Source organism: Tupaia chinensis, unplaced genomic scaffold, assembly GCF_000334495.1.
Source record: "Tupaia chinensis unplaced genomic scaffold, TupChi_1.0 Scaffold000113_1, whole genome shotgun sequence".
Lineage (NCBI taxonomy): Eukaryota > Metazoa > Chordata > Mammalia > Scandentia > Tupaiidae > Tupaia > Tupaia belangeri.
In genome coordinates, this window is record NW_006159577.1 from 5,084,834 (window position 1) to 5,103,040 (window position 18,207).

The following is an 18,207-nucleotide window of genomic DNA, read 5'->3' on the forward strand; positions in this document are numbered from 1 at the left end:
TGAGTGCAAGACTCATAGCCCTCAGCCCCAGAACTTCACGTCTGAGCCTTCAAATACACACTTCAGTATCCTGACATGTGCAGTAACATGGATGAGCCTTGAGAACATTATAATAAGTAAAAGAAGCCAGGCACAAAAGGACAAATAGTATGTATGATTCTACTCTATGAAGTTCCTAGAATGGTTAAATTTGTAAAGACAGAAAGTGGAATGGTGATTTCTAGTGTTTGAGGGAGAAGGGAATGGGGAGTTAGTGTTTAATGGCTATAGAGTTTCAGTTTGGGAGGATAAAAAAAGTCCTGTAGATGTATTCAATGTGAATATACTTCTTTAAGAAAAAATTGTCAGAGAGTTCTTATATTCATCAAAGAGAGAGATAAAGAGAAAGAGAGAGAAATGAGAAGAGTGAAAAAAATGCCCCCTACTGGGAATGGTCACACCGCAATCCCTCCTCCTCCATTTCTACCTCCTTTCAGAATTTTGACCATGCAAGTATATGCTTCTGGAATGTTTCCTCAAGCTGCCAGCTCTAGAACTCAAACCAGGCAGTGGGCTATGTGGGACCCAGCTGCCTTAACTACCACGTCATTAGCTGACCTGTGAATGTACTCAATGTCACTGAACTGTACATGAAAAAATGTTAAGGTGGTAATTTTTATGTTACATGTAATTTACTACAATAAAAAAAGGAATTGAGTTTAAAATTACTTTTCTGAAAAATATTTGTAATAATTTAAACTATAGAAGTCTGAAAAAAAATAGATATATTTAGAACAATAACTCATGAGGACAGAGCTTTTTTTCCAAAATGGAACTCAGTACCGAAGATCTGGGCACCTTCTGAAATCAAAGAACAGGAAATGGCCCTCTAGCCTAACCCCCAAGTGTGGTAGATGAAACAAAAACCTGCTGTTGCTACCTCATCATCACCTATAAATGTCACTACCAGGAGTACTACCTGCCAAGTGCCACAGTGGGCCTTTTCTACAGGTCAGATCATCAGGCTGGTAAGAGGGCATTGTTACCTCCAGGAACAATGGTCAGAGTGCTTGCCTGAAGCCTTACATGCAGTCAATGGCAGGTGCAAGGGTGCTCTTTCCTAACATACACCCCATGTATTGTCTGCTTCCTTGCGTGCAAGCTTCATGAAGATGGGGATTGGCATCTTCTTTGTTTCCTATTGTGTTCTCAGTACCTCTTATAGGGCCTGGCACTTAACTTGCAAAATGTTCGGTAAATCGATTGGATGAATGACCTGGTCCTTGTCTACTCTCCAGTCCTAGTCCCACCATCCAATCCTCCACTCACAATTTATCTTCCAAGCCAGTAGTGCCAGCCCTGGTGCACAAGCTCATACACACGTGCATGCACATACAGGCTATCCCATGACACTACCCCTAAGCCCAAGTGACCCTGTCTGCTGTTGTCTGTGCATTTGTAAGACCAAGTTCAACGTCATTTGGTGGTCAAGATGGTTCTGCACCTTCCCCAATGAGAAAACTGGGAAGATTCATTAGAATATGTTTTTTACCGTCTATTTTGGATTCACCTCATATTTAATATTAAATTCAGAAAGTGATAAGAAATCAAGAAATTATCCCCTATGGGAAAAAAATCATCCCCCAGAGCCATACCACAATCTCTTCTCCATTCTCCTTCTGTGATCTTGGGCATTCATGTATATGAACCCATTGTGGTTTTGAAGCCACTGGGTCTAGGAGTCAGACTGTAGTCAGCCATATGGGAGTCCAGTGATGCCATCGCTACGCCATCTGCTGGTCCCCAGAAATCTAGTTTTTCTTTTCTTTCTTTTTTTTTTTTTAATGAAAAGAAATAAATACTAATTTTTACAAAGTCCAAAAATACCATTTTCCATTGATCCCATCCTTTTTTTTTTTACAGAGTCTCACTATGTGGCCGAGGCTGGCTTCAACCTTATGATCCTTCTGCATCGGCCTCCTGAGCACACCACTGTGTCTGGTTTTCCCATCCTAGATTTTTTTGCTGTCATTTGGACCCAGAATCCTTTCTAACAATAATCACAGATGCCCTATTTAAGGACCTCTATGTTTACTATTGAAGATATGCTTTGCTACTTCTCTGTATGAATGAAAAGCCAAGAAGAAACATGGGGAAAGTGAAAAGTAAAGACTAGAAATCAGAAATATTTAGGGACCAGGACTAGCAGATAGCATAATGGTTACGTTGCTGGACTCCCACGTAGTCAACCTTGGTTCAAGTCCCAGACTCAGTGGCTTAAAACTCATGGTGTGTGTGTGTGTGTGTGTGTGTATGTGTGTGTGTGTGCGTACCCAAGATCCTGAGAGGAGAATGGAGAAGGGATTGTGGCATGGCTATCCCCTCTGGGCAATGATTTCTTGCTTTCTGACTCTCCAGTGAGCATACCTGCCCTAGAGCAAAAATCCCTTCTTAAAGAGAGAGATAAAGGGCAGAGAGAGAGAGAGAGAAGAAATATTTAGGGACCTAAAAAAATAAGGGAGACTCAGATTCCAGAAAGTCATGTGGAAGGGGAGCAGAGGTAGAAGTGGTCAGAGCAAGAGGGGACATGAATAAGACAAGAAGCATGACAGCCAGGTAATGAGAAACCCTGTTGTCTTAGAATACATCAGCTTCCCTGCACAGGACTTAAAGGAGCAATGCTAAGAGAAAACAGTTAAATGGCTCTAAAATCCATGACTCATGATATCCTTAAAAATGAACATTCTGATGAAGAGATCAGTCTTGGCATACTAGGGAAGCCCAGTTTCATGCTGATTGTGTGGCTATAACTGCAAATGCCATTTGTAAATCACAAGAGGCACATGACCTCTGACCACCCTGTGGATGCAATATCATAGAGCATTTCCCTCAAGAAATCAGTGGGCTCAGGGCACCTGGAGTGCAGTGCATGGCTAGGTGGCTCTGCTCAGAGGTTCTCCTCAGTAGTTGCCTTGGGCACAGTGTGTAGACGGGTGGGCGAAGGCGTTGTTGGGTTTGTCACAGTGCATGCCCAGGCAGCCAGCATATGCTCTAATTCTCTCTGCAAGGAGAAGTTTAGGAGAAGAATCTGCCCAGTGTGCAGGTGACATTGGAGAAGGCTTTCTGGAGCCATCCTTGGACAGCCCTGCAAAGTCTGGGTCAAACAGGGCACAAGAAAGAACAGACTCAGCTGGAGAGGTCAGAGAGACCCACAAGTCACAATCGCGTGGGAATTGGCTTCGCTGGCTGCTTTCAGTGATCTCCTTCCGGTGAGGTTGTGAGCCCATTGCCAGTATCCACCCTTGCAGTGTCTGAAAGGGACCCTTAGCTGAATAATCAGCTAAGGACCAGAATTGCAGATCTGTTACGATTTGTCTTCTACCCTGAGACCTCAAAGTAAAATGATGTGTTAAACCTGGAAGACCCAGCTTAACTCCAACACCAACACCAATTTGCAAAAGATCCTGAGGAAGCCCCTTACCATCCCTGGACCTAGTTAACCTTTAAGGGATTTTTTTAGCATTACCCTTTTTTGATTTACTACAGTAGGTAACTAAAGAACTGACACAAACTGAACACATTTTGTCCTGGAGCTTCTAAACCACCATTTACCTCAACTTGAATAATCATAAAGAAAGTTCTCCATCAGAAAGGTTTCTTTTTTTTTCTTTTGGAGAGGTTTTTGCTATAGGGTGCATGCGCTCGCCAGACAGAGAGAGACAGAGAGACAGAAGCGAGAAATCATCCCCCAGGAGGGCTGACCACGCTGCAATCCCTTCTCCTCCATGCTCCTCTCGGGATCTTGGGCACACACGCACACGCGCCCGGCGTGAGTTTTAAGCCACTGGGTCCAGGACGTGAACTGCGGTCGACTACATGGGAGTCCAGCGACATAGCCATTATGCTAACTGCTGGTCCCTCCTCCATCAGAAAGGTTTTTGAAGGTGAAAAGATCTGTTCTAATTATTAGGTCATTGGAGAAGTCCTGGTGTATTTTTCTATGTTTTATTTTTATGTACAAATGCCTCATGACTTTTCAGATGACTCAATATTATGATCAGTTTCACCTGATCGTGGTTGACTTTCCCACCCTTCCAGAGGTCACTTAGATCCAGCCCTGTCCCAGACACCAGGAAGAGGCCATGCCAGGATAAAAAAAAAAAAAAAAAGCAAGGGGCAAATTTCTAGTCTTCTGCTGAGCCCAAGCATATACAAGCAACTGGAGAGTTGTCCTGAGTCCCTGGGAAGAGAATCCCATTTGAAACGTGACACAAACTATCGCGCCAAAGGCTAGAAGGAGAAAGTTGCAAATCAAGGTCTCCATATCTGTAAGAAGCTGTTCCCATGCTCCATGCACTGCAGTTATCACTCCCAAGAAGACACTGTGGCCCTTGTAAACGCAGTACTGTTTCCGACTGGAGAGTCACTAAGTTCCTCCTCGCAGTATTTACCTGACATTTACAGAGTAGTGTTCAAGGTTAAAGTGAACTATTTCAGAGATTGAAGTCACCGTTAATCAACATTTAAAATATTATTTAACACTTAAAATAACTACTGAATATTGAGGACTGGGGGCCAGCAGGTGATATACTGATTAGGTCGCTGGTCTCCTATGTGGCCAACTGTGGTTCGAGTCCCAGACCTGACCACTTGAAACTTACGTCGGGTGCGTGTGCATGAGTGCCCGAGATTGCAGGAGAATGGGAGAAGGGATTGTGGAGTGACCATCCCCCCTGGGGGGTGATTTTTCACTTCCCCTCTCACTGTCTCTGTTTCTTTCTGGTGAGCACCCTAAGGCAAAAGCCTCTAAAAAAAATATTGAGAACTGGGAGTGGGAAGTTAATAAGACACAATTTCCACTACAAACGGCCAGTGTGGAAGCCATACTTAGGAACAGGTAATCACAATAAATGTTTCTAAAAAGCAACTGAGAAATCTCACAGAGATGTGCATGGGTACTATGAAGTCCAGAGGATGGGGATCTGAATCAGACTGTAAGAGAAGTGGGTGCTCCCAAAGGGTTTCCGTGGGGCAACCTGATCTACGAGTGAAAGTGTAGTATATCATGCCGGCAAGATGGCATTTAGAAACCCCAGAGCATTGAGCTCTCAAAAAATGATCTATATGAATTGACCATGGTTAATCCAAAACGTGTGTGCACCTCTGTGTGTGTGTGTGTGTGTGTGTGTGTGTGTGTGTGTGTGTGTATGTGCACGTTTCCTTCCTACACTGATGTTCTTGGGGGCCGGCTCTGTGGCACGGGGATAAAGTGCTGCTCAAGAGAAAATGGATCCCACATGGCCGTCCTGGTTCAAATCCCTGACTCAGTCAGCCAGAGGCATCCCAGGATCCAACAGGCTAGAGGACAGGAGGATGGTGGTGTGACCAGAGAGTGTACCTGGGTGTCCACAGGGGTAAGAATATCCTAGCTCCACACTCGCCCCTTTTTCCCACCTGGACTTGACACTTTCTAGAGAAAGGCAGAGGAGGGCGAGAGAAAGAGAGAAAAGTGACGTAGGGCAGGTCACAGGCTGCCCGGAGCCAACCACTGCTGTGAGAGGACTCGGGCCCTGTTCGAAGGTATTGTCACTGTTGCTTAGGATGGGACAGTGGGATGACTTGGAAACAAGCTTGTTGTTTCCAACAAGGACAACAGTGCAGGATACAGGGGCTTCCGGAAATGCCATGTGGACGTGCAAGGTTTGGGGGTCAAATTCAAGTCAGTGTAAATTTAGGAGGAAAATGGAAGTGCTACGTTGGTGAGAAATCCTCGTGTTATAGTCTAGGGAGGAGCCTTAGAGTTCCTGGCCCAGGAGTGCTGCGGAAGGTCACGGAAACCCCACCTCTGGTGGAGGGGGCACACATCTTAACTCCCTCCTTCCCGCTTGTTTCTCTCACACTGAAAACACAGACCAGTGAATCACCCCATTCTAGCTCATTTCCTCTCTCCCGGTGCGAAGACGGTTCCAGTACGAGAGCTGACCTGGAGCCAAACAGCAATTTCTCCTGGTCTGCATGACTCACTGGAAAAAGTGTCTCATGGGCTATTAAAAGAATGGGGAGGGGGAGCTAAGACATTTGGGTTTGAAGCAAATTATATAGAAACTAAGCAAAATACATGTAATTCCAGCCGTGAGTACTGCTTTCCCCAAATAACAAAACAGTTAAAAAAAAAAAAACGGCTCTTTAGTTAACATAATGCACTGATATTCTAGGGCTGGATAACACGCTTCGAAACAATGCAAATGAAATTTGGTTTAAACAGGTCAATCTGCTGATTAATCTGTGAAGACATTTGTCTGCTCAACTCATGTGCAAAAGGAATTGAGCGTCTCCACTTTTTCGAACACACCTCATCACGCTTAGAAGGCCCTATTTCTGTCTATGGGGGGGAACAGAAACATAAACCTGACAATAAGGTGATGCCACCAGTGTTTCCTGTCCAGAGCAGGATGTCCTGAAGGACATCTGGGACTGACTTTGGCTACAGGGTCACCAACGCTCCAGGAGCTGGGGTGATGTGAACCTACATTATGAAGTCTTACGATGTTCCTGGGGAGGCAGGACATACAAAGCAATCAATTCGGGGGCTGTCAGAGACGCTCTCGGGAGCCTCCCCATCATGGACAGATCGAGAAAGGAGGCAAGGCAGGCTGGGACGACTGGTGGGCAGCAGGAGAGCCAGGGCTGACCCTCAGTGAAGGAGTCCAGGAGCTCTCAGGAGGCCCATTTTTACAGGTTTAGAGACTATCAGAAATGGGATTAATCCTGCAAAGCTTTATATTTTCAAATTTCATGTGTTTTCATAAAACACAGATTTTCATACGTTTTATAGGGATGTAAATGAGAATGGCCTGGTCTGATTTAGACACATTTAAAGTGAAGATTTTAAAGTCAGTGTAGAATGATAGTTTTCCTGAAAAAAAAGAAAAAGTAGTACTTTTTGTATCATGCCTATTACTGGCACAAGTTCTCAGAAGCATATGATTATCTCCTATTACAACACCTACGTGTTATTTACTTTTCCAAGTAATTCAATAGTTCGAAGGCATCCCATAATCTTAGGCCCCATAGAGGAACTGCAGTCTATGCACTCCAAATACCGCTATGAACAATTATATCACTGATGGACCCCCATATTATGAACAACCAACCAAACAAAACACAGTGTATGTACATTTCATCAATCAACACTGAGTTGAATTACCTGTTAAAATATGCCAGCAGGGTTTCATAGATTGGAATTGCCTGAATTTTGTGGTTTACTTGCAAGTAGACCCACAACAGTATTATTTTCAGAAGATGAAACTCATTGAAGATAAACAAGCTGGCCAAAATAAAAGATGGAGAAGAAACTTTAGAAATAGCAAAAGACAACATGCTGTCAGAAAATTAAGAGTGAGAAATCTTTAACTTTTATAGATGTAGAAACTGAAACTGACCCTATGCTTCAAATTTTATTTTCTTCTTCATATTTTACATGAAGTTTGGTTTTAAAACAGCACAAAAAGTACTTTATCGGGACCAGCAGTTAGCATAATGGCTATGTCGCTGGACTCCCACGTAGTCGACCGCGATTCGCGTCCCAGACCCGGTGGCTTAAAACTCATGCTGGGCACGTGTGTGTGCATGCCCAAGATCCCGAGAGGAGAATGGAGGAGAAGGGATTGCCGCGTGACCATCCCCCCTGGGGGGTGATTTCTCGCTTTCTGTCTGTCTCTCTCTGTCTGTCTGGCGAGCACATGTGCCCTATAGCAAAAAAATCCCCTCAAGAAAAAAAAAAAAGTACTTCATCTTGATGACCAAGTTTAATGATAACATTAAATTTTGCACGTAGGGTACTGGATCCCAAATTCAGAGCCCACAGGCTGTCTGCAGCAGCATGAGGCCTCAGCTCAAGAAACAGGTGATTCCAAAGAGGGGCTGCTGCCCTCTGTGATGTCAGCTCTGTGAAGTAAGGACAAACAGCTTCTCTAACAACCTCCGATGGTATATGATTATCCAAGAAGTCCTTTTCATGTTTCTTAAACCCATTGACGCTTGCAGTCTCCAGCTATGGACATAACACTCTGGCCAAACATGTTCCAGCTTTTACATTCGCCACTTTAAGTGGTCATAGTGGGTAAAACCCAAGATAAACTGTGACTCTAAAGGACAATGGGATGTCACCCACCTACCTCACATGCTATTTCTGTACATAGTATAACTTTTTTCTCTTATCTGGTTCTTAGGCCACTTACGGATGCTTGAGTCTTGACCCTGGCCAGGCAGGGCTAAGTTTGTTTGTGGTTGTCTGGGCAACAGGGATGAGACAGGAAGAGTAGACTCTTCACAGAGCTGTTTGGTGTAAATTTTGTCAGCTGGACTGGGGAAGCTACATGATTTCCAGTGCAAACTTCACATTCAAGGTCCTCAAACCCAGAATGTTCTTTGAGATTTTACCAAGAAGGGGCCTACAGTAACATGGGAGAGCAATTTGGAGCTCTATGAATCAGATTCCTTGTTTTATTTATGAAGGATGATTATTTATTTTTATTTTTATTTATTTATTTTTGGAGAGGTTTTTGCTATAGGGCACATGTGCTCGCCAGGAAGACTGAGAGAGACAGAGAGACAGAAAGCAAGAAATCACCCCCAAGGGGGATGGCCACACCACAATCCCTTCTCCTCCATTCTCCTCTCGGGATCTTGGGCATGCACGCACACGAGCCCAGTGTGAGTTTAAGTCACCGGGTCTGGGACGCGAACCACAGTCGAGTACATGGGAGTCCAGCGACATAGCCATTACGCCAACTGCTGATCCCTATGAAGGATGATTACTGAGGTAAAGTTCTCTGCCTTTACGCCAGTATCAGTACCTGAACGTATCAGTTCCTGCAGCAAGTAAACACACTGAGGACATTCAAACACATTTTCATTCATCTAAGAGCTCTCATGGCCTCTATCAAGATGGAACTGATGAAGACAGAGCTGTGGGTGGCTGTGGTGGTGGCTTCCAAGATGTTGACCAAGAATTTCCAAGTCAGTATTGGGGACTGGATTTTCCCTGACAAGAAATGTGGAAATACACATTTTGCTAGGAAGAACCATCTGTAACCGGTGTGGCAGGGAGAAAACAACTGAGGCCGACATGATGAAAGTTGGGAGCATGAAATAGGAAAGACACTTGCAGAAAACAGCCAAGGCCTGCTCAGTGCTAATGACTGTCAATGTAAAACTTGCAGTAGTGTGAAGTGGGCCAGAAGATCAGAAGTACCATGTGATACTCCAATGTATGCTAAATTAGAAGAAAGAACAGGATATAGTGATTGTTTAATGAAAGAGAAAATATTGAGTATAAATAAAGGGAAGAATCTGATGGTCAATACGATGAGTTTAGACATAAAAAGAAAAAAAAATACAGAGGAAAAGCAGTTGGTTCTCATCTATATTAAAGGAAGTAGAAAACAAAGAATCTATGGGCAAAGGAGAAAGAGAATGAAGATCTTTCTAAATATAAATTATATGAGGATGAGGATGAAGATGATGTTGAGCTCTCAAAGTATAATCTTGATGGCAGTGAAGAAGGTGGTAAAAAAAAAGAAATTTAATAGATGAAGTCGCTCAAAGTCTTGATCTTCACATTTACAATCTTCATCATGCTCATCCTCCCCATCAGGCTCAAGCCTAGGTCCAGGTCTCGTTCAAGAGTTCTTCCAGCTCAGAGTCAAGATCTCATTTCAGTTCTAGAGAATGTTTGAAATCTTGTGGGTCAAAATCAAGCTCCACATCCCACAGGGGCTCTTCTTCCCCCATGAAAAAGATCTTATTCGAGTTCATCCTTTTTTCCTGAGAGCAACAGAAAGAGAAGTCATTCTAGAGCTTCCTCATCTGGTGATAGCAAATAAATAAATAAAAATAAATAAAAGAGTCACCTGAAAGCTAGGTGTGATTGGTGAAAACACTAAACAACCCTGAGCCCAGGGGAACCCCTACAGAATACCACTACTTTACGCGGCTGCAACAGGTCATCTTTTGAATCATCCCGTTCTAGCTTCCGTTCAAGTTCAAAAAAGAAATAATGTATTAAAACTTACATCTTAAAAAAAAAGATGCAACTCACAGTGACTCCAAGCCTTCTTCCAACATAGGCAGACAACTGGGCTGTACTGTGAGTGTTTCATTGGTGCTAGCTGGCATCATTTGGAATGAAACTGGTGTTTGTTCTTGAGGAAAAAAATGCTTTCGTGAACGCATATAAACAAGGTAAGTCTCCTTTGAATATAGACTATAGGGAAAGCCATACTCATGTAAACAAAATAAGGATGTACATTGTGGCACTGTTTATCATAGCAAAACAACAACAAAATACATAAATAAAACAATCACCATGAGGGGTTGGCAGGTCGCATGGTGTTTAAGGCAGCTGGACTCCCACATGGCTGACTGCAGTTCAAGTCCCAGGCCTGGCGGTTTGCTTTCTTACCTTCCTTCTCTATCTCTGGTTAATTTCAAAAATAATATAAAATAAATAACAGCAATGAAGGACATAAATAAAATAATTCTTTAAAAAAAAACAATCACTGATGAGAGGCATTTATCTAAAGTTTAAACTTTCACAAAGCAATGTTACACATATGTAGTAAGATCTTTATATATTGGATCCTCACAATGTCTAATGGTGGTTTATTTGTCTTTAGGAAGGGAGGGGAGCAGAGAAGGAGGAAGAGGGTGGGTCTGGGGAGGGGACCACAGGTGACTTCTGCTTTATTGGTAATGTTTTCTTAATTTATGATGTTACTACTTGTTTATCTGAGGTATGAGTACAATCATGTTTTGTATTACCTCCTACCTTTGAAAAAATGTTTACAATAAAGAAATAATATTTTTATTGACCTTAGCTATCAATAAGAATAAAGAAGGCCTCACGTCAGTGGGCTGGTAGTGACCACAGGCTTTGAGGTCACTCAGACCCAAGTTCAAATTCCAACTCTCGTGCTACATGGGAACCTTAGACTAATGCCTGTACTTCCTGAAATCTCTATTCCACAGGTAAAAAAACACAGGCAATTGTACCCACTCCGTGGGGTTACTGTAGGAATTGGTCTGAGTAACCCATTCAAAGTGTTCTCTATACAACTAACGCTCAGTACATACCAGCTATGTATTTACCAGAGAAACATTTGCTTCAGGAATTACTTAATGGTGTTTCAGAATCCAAAAGGAACTGGCATCCTACACTAGAGGGAAAGCCTCAGAGAGGCATGACAAGAAGGCTGGGGTGGCTTTCCTTAGGGAATTCCTGAGACCTTTATAGCCCTTAGATCATAGACAAGAAGTTAAGGAACTAGAAACACCAAGAGATGCAATGCCCCTGGTTGCAAGGTAGCCTTTTGTATAAGTAGGAACTAGATGACCCTCTGAGGTCTCCATTCTAATTCCACAGGAATTTGACTTCCAGGAAAAGAGAACTTGGAGTGAAGGATTCATAATTTTACAGTTAGTAGAACAGGATAACCCAGTAACCTCTAAGAAGAAAATTATCTGAAGACCAAATGCTCAGGTAAGTAAATTAAAACCAGAGGCCCAGAAGGTCAGGAAAACTGTGTCTATTTTATCCCAGATTGTTTACAAAGTAGGAAGCAAAATTCAAAGGAAGATGAGGCCAAAGAGACTTTGGAAGGGAAGGCTGAATGGTCCAAAAGCCAAAGTGGACATTGTTCCAAATACCCATGACCACAAACTGGGGGGCAGGGGGCTTGGTGAGCGGCTAGAGGGACAGCCAAGTGGGGCTAAGGGATGTTCTATCTTGACCTTGGGGTTTGGCATTTCCACACATTTTGCTCTCTGGAGCTGTTTGACTTCTCAGGACAACTCAGGTCTCACAGTTCTTCCGGTTGCTGTGAAGCCTCAACCTCAGTAACAAACAAGGAGGTGGTGCAGCACCGAGGGCTAGGCATGGACTTTGGACCCAGTGGAGGCCCTGCCCCAGCCTTCCCTAGCCCTCTTATCTCAGGGATAGCAGCCGTTCTATGTGGAGATTGAAAGGAACACTACACTAGCACAGTTCATGACAAAAAAGTGCTCAACATAAGTTAGCATGGAGGGGCCAGCAGGTGGCATGGTGGTTAAGGGCACTGGACTCCCATACGGCTGGCCACGGTTCAAGTCCAGGACCTGGTGGCTTGCTTTCTCACTTTCTATCTCTCTCGCTTTCTCTAACTCTGTCCCTCTCTGGTCAAATTACAAATAGTTAATTAATTAATTTAATAATTCCTTTTTTTTTTTTTAATTAGCTTGGAAAAAGTTTCATCCTTGAGGTGCAGGTTGTGGTGCTAAATTCACTAGTAGGCAGCCCAAAACTTGGCAAGTGCCCTAAGACACATAGCATGGTTATGTTTCTAACAAACTACCCTCTTTTTGTACCCTCTGCTTCCCACTTCCCTCCAGCTTTAATGCGGGCAGCCACTGGAGATGACCCTCCGACGTCTGACTAGTCCGGGGAGCCATCAGCCCTTGTCCAGCACCACTTCCCACTTGAGGGTACACAGGCTGATAATACGACCCAGACCATTCAGCGTTCTTCCCTCCTTGAGTTGGGATAGCCCCAGACTGTGCAGACAGCTCCTGGGGAGGGGCTGGAGGAGCAGAACCCAGTTTCCTCATCAGTCATGTCTGCCCAAGCTGATGAGTCTAGACAGTTGGCCCAATATTCTTGACCTCTTTTCCCGCCCAGCGTAAGTTGTGTTGGGCCTGTCCCATCACCAGTATTCTGGTTTTGGTCAGACATTTTTTCCTCATTTTTGGTTAAATGCTACCAGGGAGGGACAGCTCAGTCTTTCCAAGGGAGGGACAGTGTTACAAAAAGTCTAAGGGATTCATGTTTATCTTTTTTTTTCAGTGATTGTGAAACTTTTACTCTACTGGAGGGTGGGGAGTGCACAAGTGGAAGCAAAGGAGAAAAAGCAAAATAAACGAATGACTCTGGGATAGCACTCAGGGCTCCGGGATTGTTCTTGGGGTTGGGCTTCCTGGGATCTCCTTAGATCATATGGTCTCTCTCAACATCAGTGCTCTGTTTCACAGATCTCACATCTCCGCATGAGGCACTGTGCACTACTTAGCACATTTCAATCCAGAGTAGAATAAATATTTTCATATCTCATTTTTCAAAAGACTAATAAAACAAAAAAAATTGCTTTGACTTAGCAATTTCATAAAAATGCTCTTCATCACATAAACATGAATACTTATTTTCTATTATACCACTAAAGTTTCTAATAGAATTTAGTTTTCACTTTTGAAATGTCCCCAAAATGAAGACACCTTGGGTAACTTGGCAATAGGTACTAAGAACCTTTTAAAGAGTTCCAAAGAGACATGACAACTAAATGGAATATGTGATCCTAAATTGGATCCTGCATTGGAGGAGAGAAAATTGTTATAAAAGACAGTATTGGGTCAATGATGTAAAAGTGTTATATTAATGTTAAGTTTCATATAAAAATTATTTTATTTATTATTGTTAGTTTTAAATTTGACCAGAGAGAGTAAGAGGGAGAGTGAAGAAACAAGCCACCAGATCCAGGACTCGAACCCGGCCATGCGGGAATCCAGTACCTTAAACACCATGCCACTTACTGGCCCCAGTGCTACATTTCTTGATGTTGTTAACTGTACAGTGGTTATTAAACACATTTATTTGGGGGTAAATAAGCATGATGTATGCAACTTACCCCCAAAGAGTTCAGGAAAAAAATATGTCTATATCTATATAGATACTCACATAAATGCAAATTACAAAGCGGATAGGGCAGAAACTGGACGATATGGTGACCCAGGGTAAAGAGGATATATTTTTGTGTTATTCTGGTCATTTTTCTTTAAAATTTTCAAATAACAATATTTTCAAAAGACTAATAAAACAAAAAAATTGCTTTGACTTAGCAATTTCACCTCTAGGAATTTAATGTGGTGAAATAATCTGAGATGAAGGTAAATTGAAGGACATTCATTCAGATGCTATTTATATTGGTAAAGCATTGGAAATAGCCTAAAAAGCCAAGCACCGTGGAATGGTTCCATGAGCTAGTCAAGGAATGAGGAGTCTTGGCAGGGGCAAAGGATCAGTATGCATGGATACCCTGTGTGGCAAAGCTCATCAGGGTCATCTATGGAAGGTCCCCAGGGTTGTCACACGATACAAGACATGAAGGAGGTAGATCAACAGAGCCAAAGGCTTTGGCCAGAAATGTGATCAGAATGAGGTTAAGACCAAAAGCAAGACTCCGAATTGGAGGTCACTTCAGTGGTTTGAATGAAGGGGGATGGAGGTTTGCCTTGGGCTGGGGTTAGTGCCCATTGCAGAAAGGCCCATAGACATGGGCTCAGTTTGGAAGCAGAGCTGACTTCATGATCAGGGTGAGGTCACAGTGACTGGTATCCAGAAAGACTCTCAAAGTCTTGCCTGCTCAGATGGTTGAGGAGCCCTAGGGAGGGAGTGGAGTACAGTAAGGGCCCAGGAGGCTCTAAGAGTTGGGTTTTAGCTTTAGTTGTCAGCTAGGCCAAGCAGACAGTCAAATATCTAGATCTGGAGCTATTCAGTGGAATCAGGGTTGAAGATATAAACTACTTTAGTGTGGATGATTTTATTTTCCTTTCTCTGCTTCTCCATGTTTTCTAAACTTTCCACAATGAATGTGTATTAATGTCAGGATTTTTTTTTTTTTCAATTGCTTAGATAATAAAGTCACTTTTTCACCTAGTGGAGTATTGAGACAGCGTGCACCCAGAGGTCTCTACCCAGAGAAAGAGCACAAAAGGGGACTAGCTCCCCAACCCCACACACAGTACCCTGAATTTTGTCGCCATCTAAGACCTGCATGTTCAGGAAGGCAGGAAGTTTGGAATCCAGAAAAACATGGACGTGTCCAGTAGGAGTGTGGATACAGCCCCCATTAAAGCACCTCCTCCCATCCAGCCCCCACTTCCACCCATGCCACCCCAGGGCAGCATCCTCAGAACCCGCTCTGACCTGGGGGACCTCAGCACTTTGTGGAGCAGCTCCTGTGGGATTTTCCGGAGGTGGATCTGTTTCCCAACCAGAGGGACCAAGTTCATTTCTAGCCACTTTTCGCAGGCGGTGATGAGCGACTGTTCTTTGTACTGAGAAAGCAAGGCAAGCCCATGGATTAAGGTATGCTGAACTCTCAGCACCCTCTGCTGGCCTGCTGCGATGCTACAGACGTGCTGTGAGGGAATGCCATGCTGCAGAGGTGCTCAAACCTTTGCAACTGAACACACAAATTAGAAGAGCTACCATTTTCTGAGTGTGTACTATGTCCAAGACACTGCACTCAGCTGATTTCAATAAATTATCACAACCCCGTGAGGTCAGTTCACTATTTTCCCTATTTTACTGATGGAGAAACTGAGGCTTCAAGGTTCCTGCTCTTGCCTGCAGTCACCTACCAGTAAGCAGCGGAGCTGGATCCCAATCCACGTGCCTGACCACAAGCCTTGCATGTTGAAACTCCTGGGCTAAAGTCATGGACTCACACAAATGACAGGAGCTACCACTTTCTGAGTGTGTACTATGTCCAAGGCACTGCACTCAGCTGATTTCAATCAATTCTCATCACAACCCCGTGAGGTCGGTTCACTATTTTCCATATTTTACTGATGGAGAAACTGAGGCTTCAAGGTTCCTGCTCTTGCCTGCAATCACCTACCAGTAAGCAGCGGAGCTGGATCCCAATCCACATGCCTGACCACAAGCCTTGCATGTTGAAACTCCTGGGCTAAAGTCATGGACTGATCATGGAAGGGCCTGAGGGGTATACCACGCATGGAGTCTGAGGCTATTTGTGTGTGTACACCTTAAAAGCAAGAATTTAAAGGATAGGGAATAAAGCTTCCTGGAGCTAGGGACTTTGAAAGGGTCTTAGTATACCTTGCATGTCATCAGAACCTGGGGTCCTTCTGGGACCAAAGAGTTTGCTGAGAAATGCTGATCAAATGCAAAGATACCACTAAGGATGAAGGTGAGGACCATGTAGTCTTTGACACAGTCGGCATTTCCAACAGCCTGAGATGTGATGACAGCAGCACTGTGACATGCTTGCTGATGGTATGTGAGCGAAGGGTCATGACAGAAAAATTCTGTTTCACTGTGGGACCCTTCAGGTCAATGGTGGCCTCACAGAGGGAACCGGAATCGGGAGTCCCGAGGTTTGAACCCAGCACTACCACTCAGCAACTGGTCATCATGGGCACTCTTCTCCCCTTCTTGGGTCTCAGTTTCCCTCTCTGATAACAAGAGACTGGATTACATCATCTACTACCAACATGATGTGCTCACTGGACCCAGATGGGGAAAGATCTCACGGCTTCAACAAGATTGCCCTAAATGATTTGCCATTTTGGGGGGAGAGGATATACTGCTACTCATCCCACCTAATATTAAAGCATTCTGCTTTTTTTGGTGTTAAAACATCCTTTTCAAAATAAATTGATGATTTAAAAATATATATATTCAGTTGACCAAATCAAATACTGCTACTCTTAAGTGGGTGCTTTCAAATTGGTTTTTGGAGCCGGGCCTGACGGGTGAAATCTGAGTCTCAGATATTCTTGAAGATCTCCCCACTCCATCCGCAACGTCTACTCCAACACACACACACACACTGGGGCCACATGCCCCACCTAGGTTGTCCTCACCTTGCAGCCAGCGAGGTAGAAGTTCTTGATGGTGCTTGGTGTGATTCCCTTTATCATCATGGTTATACACCTGCAGAGAGAGAACAGCTGTTCCCAGGGGACCCTAGGGCTGCTCTCAAAGAAGTGAGGAGCAGAGGCTTTTGTTCAGCTCTAAGATAACAGCAGAGACCTTTTCCATGGAGAGGGCAGCCTCATTTAAGAGACAGAGCCATTTGGCCAGAGGACAGGACTAGCAAAGCCCATTACAAAGAACTTGGGGCTGGAGCTGGCAGGTGGCTTGGTGGTTAAGGGTGCTGGACTCCCACATGGCTGACAGTGGTTTGGGTTCCAAACGTGGCTTTCTCGTTTTCTCTCTCTCTCTCTCTCTGTCCCTCTAAATAAATAAATAAATAAAGTTAAAAAAAAAAAAAAGAACTAGGGCTGAGGGAGCTGAGGCTTGAGATCAACTCTGTCAGAAAGAAAAACAAAGTAATCTCGATAGCAGGGAGCAGTACTATTGCTCCAAACAAAGCACCTAAAAGTGTCCAATGAGGTTAATTTTAGCCAGGATGGCCATCTGCTTATCCTCTGTCTGAGGCGTTACTTTCTCTACAGACCATTGGAGTGTAGCTCAGAGGGGCCTCCAGTCCTGTTCCTTTCTGCAGATGGATTCAAAGAACAAATTTTGGTCAATAACCTCGGCCCTTTCTCATGCCTAGGCATTTGCTTGGCTCTCTTACTCATCGAGGACCTAGTCACTGAGCACGTACCATCCACCAGATATTGAGAAAGGCCTTTCATGCTGAGCAGGAAGCTGCTGGGCTGGTGGGGTAACACACATTAAGGAAACATTTGGACAGGTGATCACATTCTTACGGTGTGTTAAGGGTTAAAAACATTGACGTACAAGGTGCCATGAGAATGACGAAAGGGAGGAATCTAACCTATTGGAGTTAGATCAGAAATCAAAAAGTAACATTTAAAACCTGGAGGAGGAGGAGAAAAAGAATTGGTCAGCTCAGCATTAGAAGAGCAAGCAGCATGTACAAAGGCCTTAAGGCAGGAGCAGGCTCCATACCTTGAAAGAACAGCAAGGATGGCACAGCCAAGGGAGAATAAGCCAAAACGGTAAGCAGGGAGTGAGGAAGGTGTGTGGCAGGGCGGACGTGCCAGGTGGAGTGTGAAATCATGGAAGTTTCATGAACTCAACTTCTGTACCCGATATTAGCCTCTCTCCAACAAAACTGACTAGGACATGTCAATTTCATTCTATTGGACAGGGCATCAGAGAATAGCTACTGGGCTCTTGTACTGAAGTACAATCTACAATCTTGAACTCATTATCGGCCAATGGTTTTCCTAAACTCAGTTGAGACACACTGCTCATGGACAAAGGCTTAAAGGATATTCAATAATGCTTTCACGTATTGTAACATGTATAATCAGTAAAGCCAGACTACAGAGAGCTGGAGGGTTTATTACCACCAACGACCCTATTACCACTGAGCCACCCTCAGCAGCTTTTTTTTTTTTTTTTTTGGGGGGGTTTTG

The 18,207-nt window shown here is 43.8% G+C and overlaps 1 protein-coding gene across 1 annotated transcript in view; it reads right to left on the reverse strand.

The window, feature by feature from the left end:
- The window catches only part of BTBD16 (BTB domain containing 16), a 59,467-nt gene that overhangs the window by 12,345 nt on the left and 28,915 nt on the right, over positions 1–18,207 (reverse strand). The window contains 3 exon segments of the mRNA XM_006143936.2: positions 7,187–7,306; positions 14,993–15,123; positions 16,678–16,747. Coding sequence (XP_006143998.1) covers positions 7,187–7,306; positions 14,993–15,123; positions 16,678–16,747 — 321 coding nt within the window.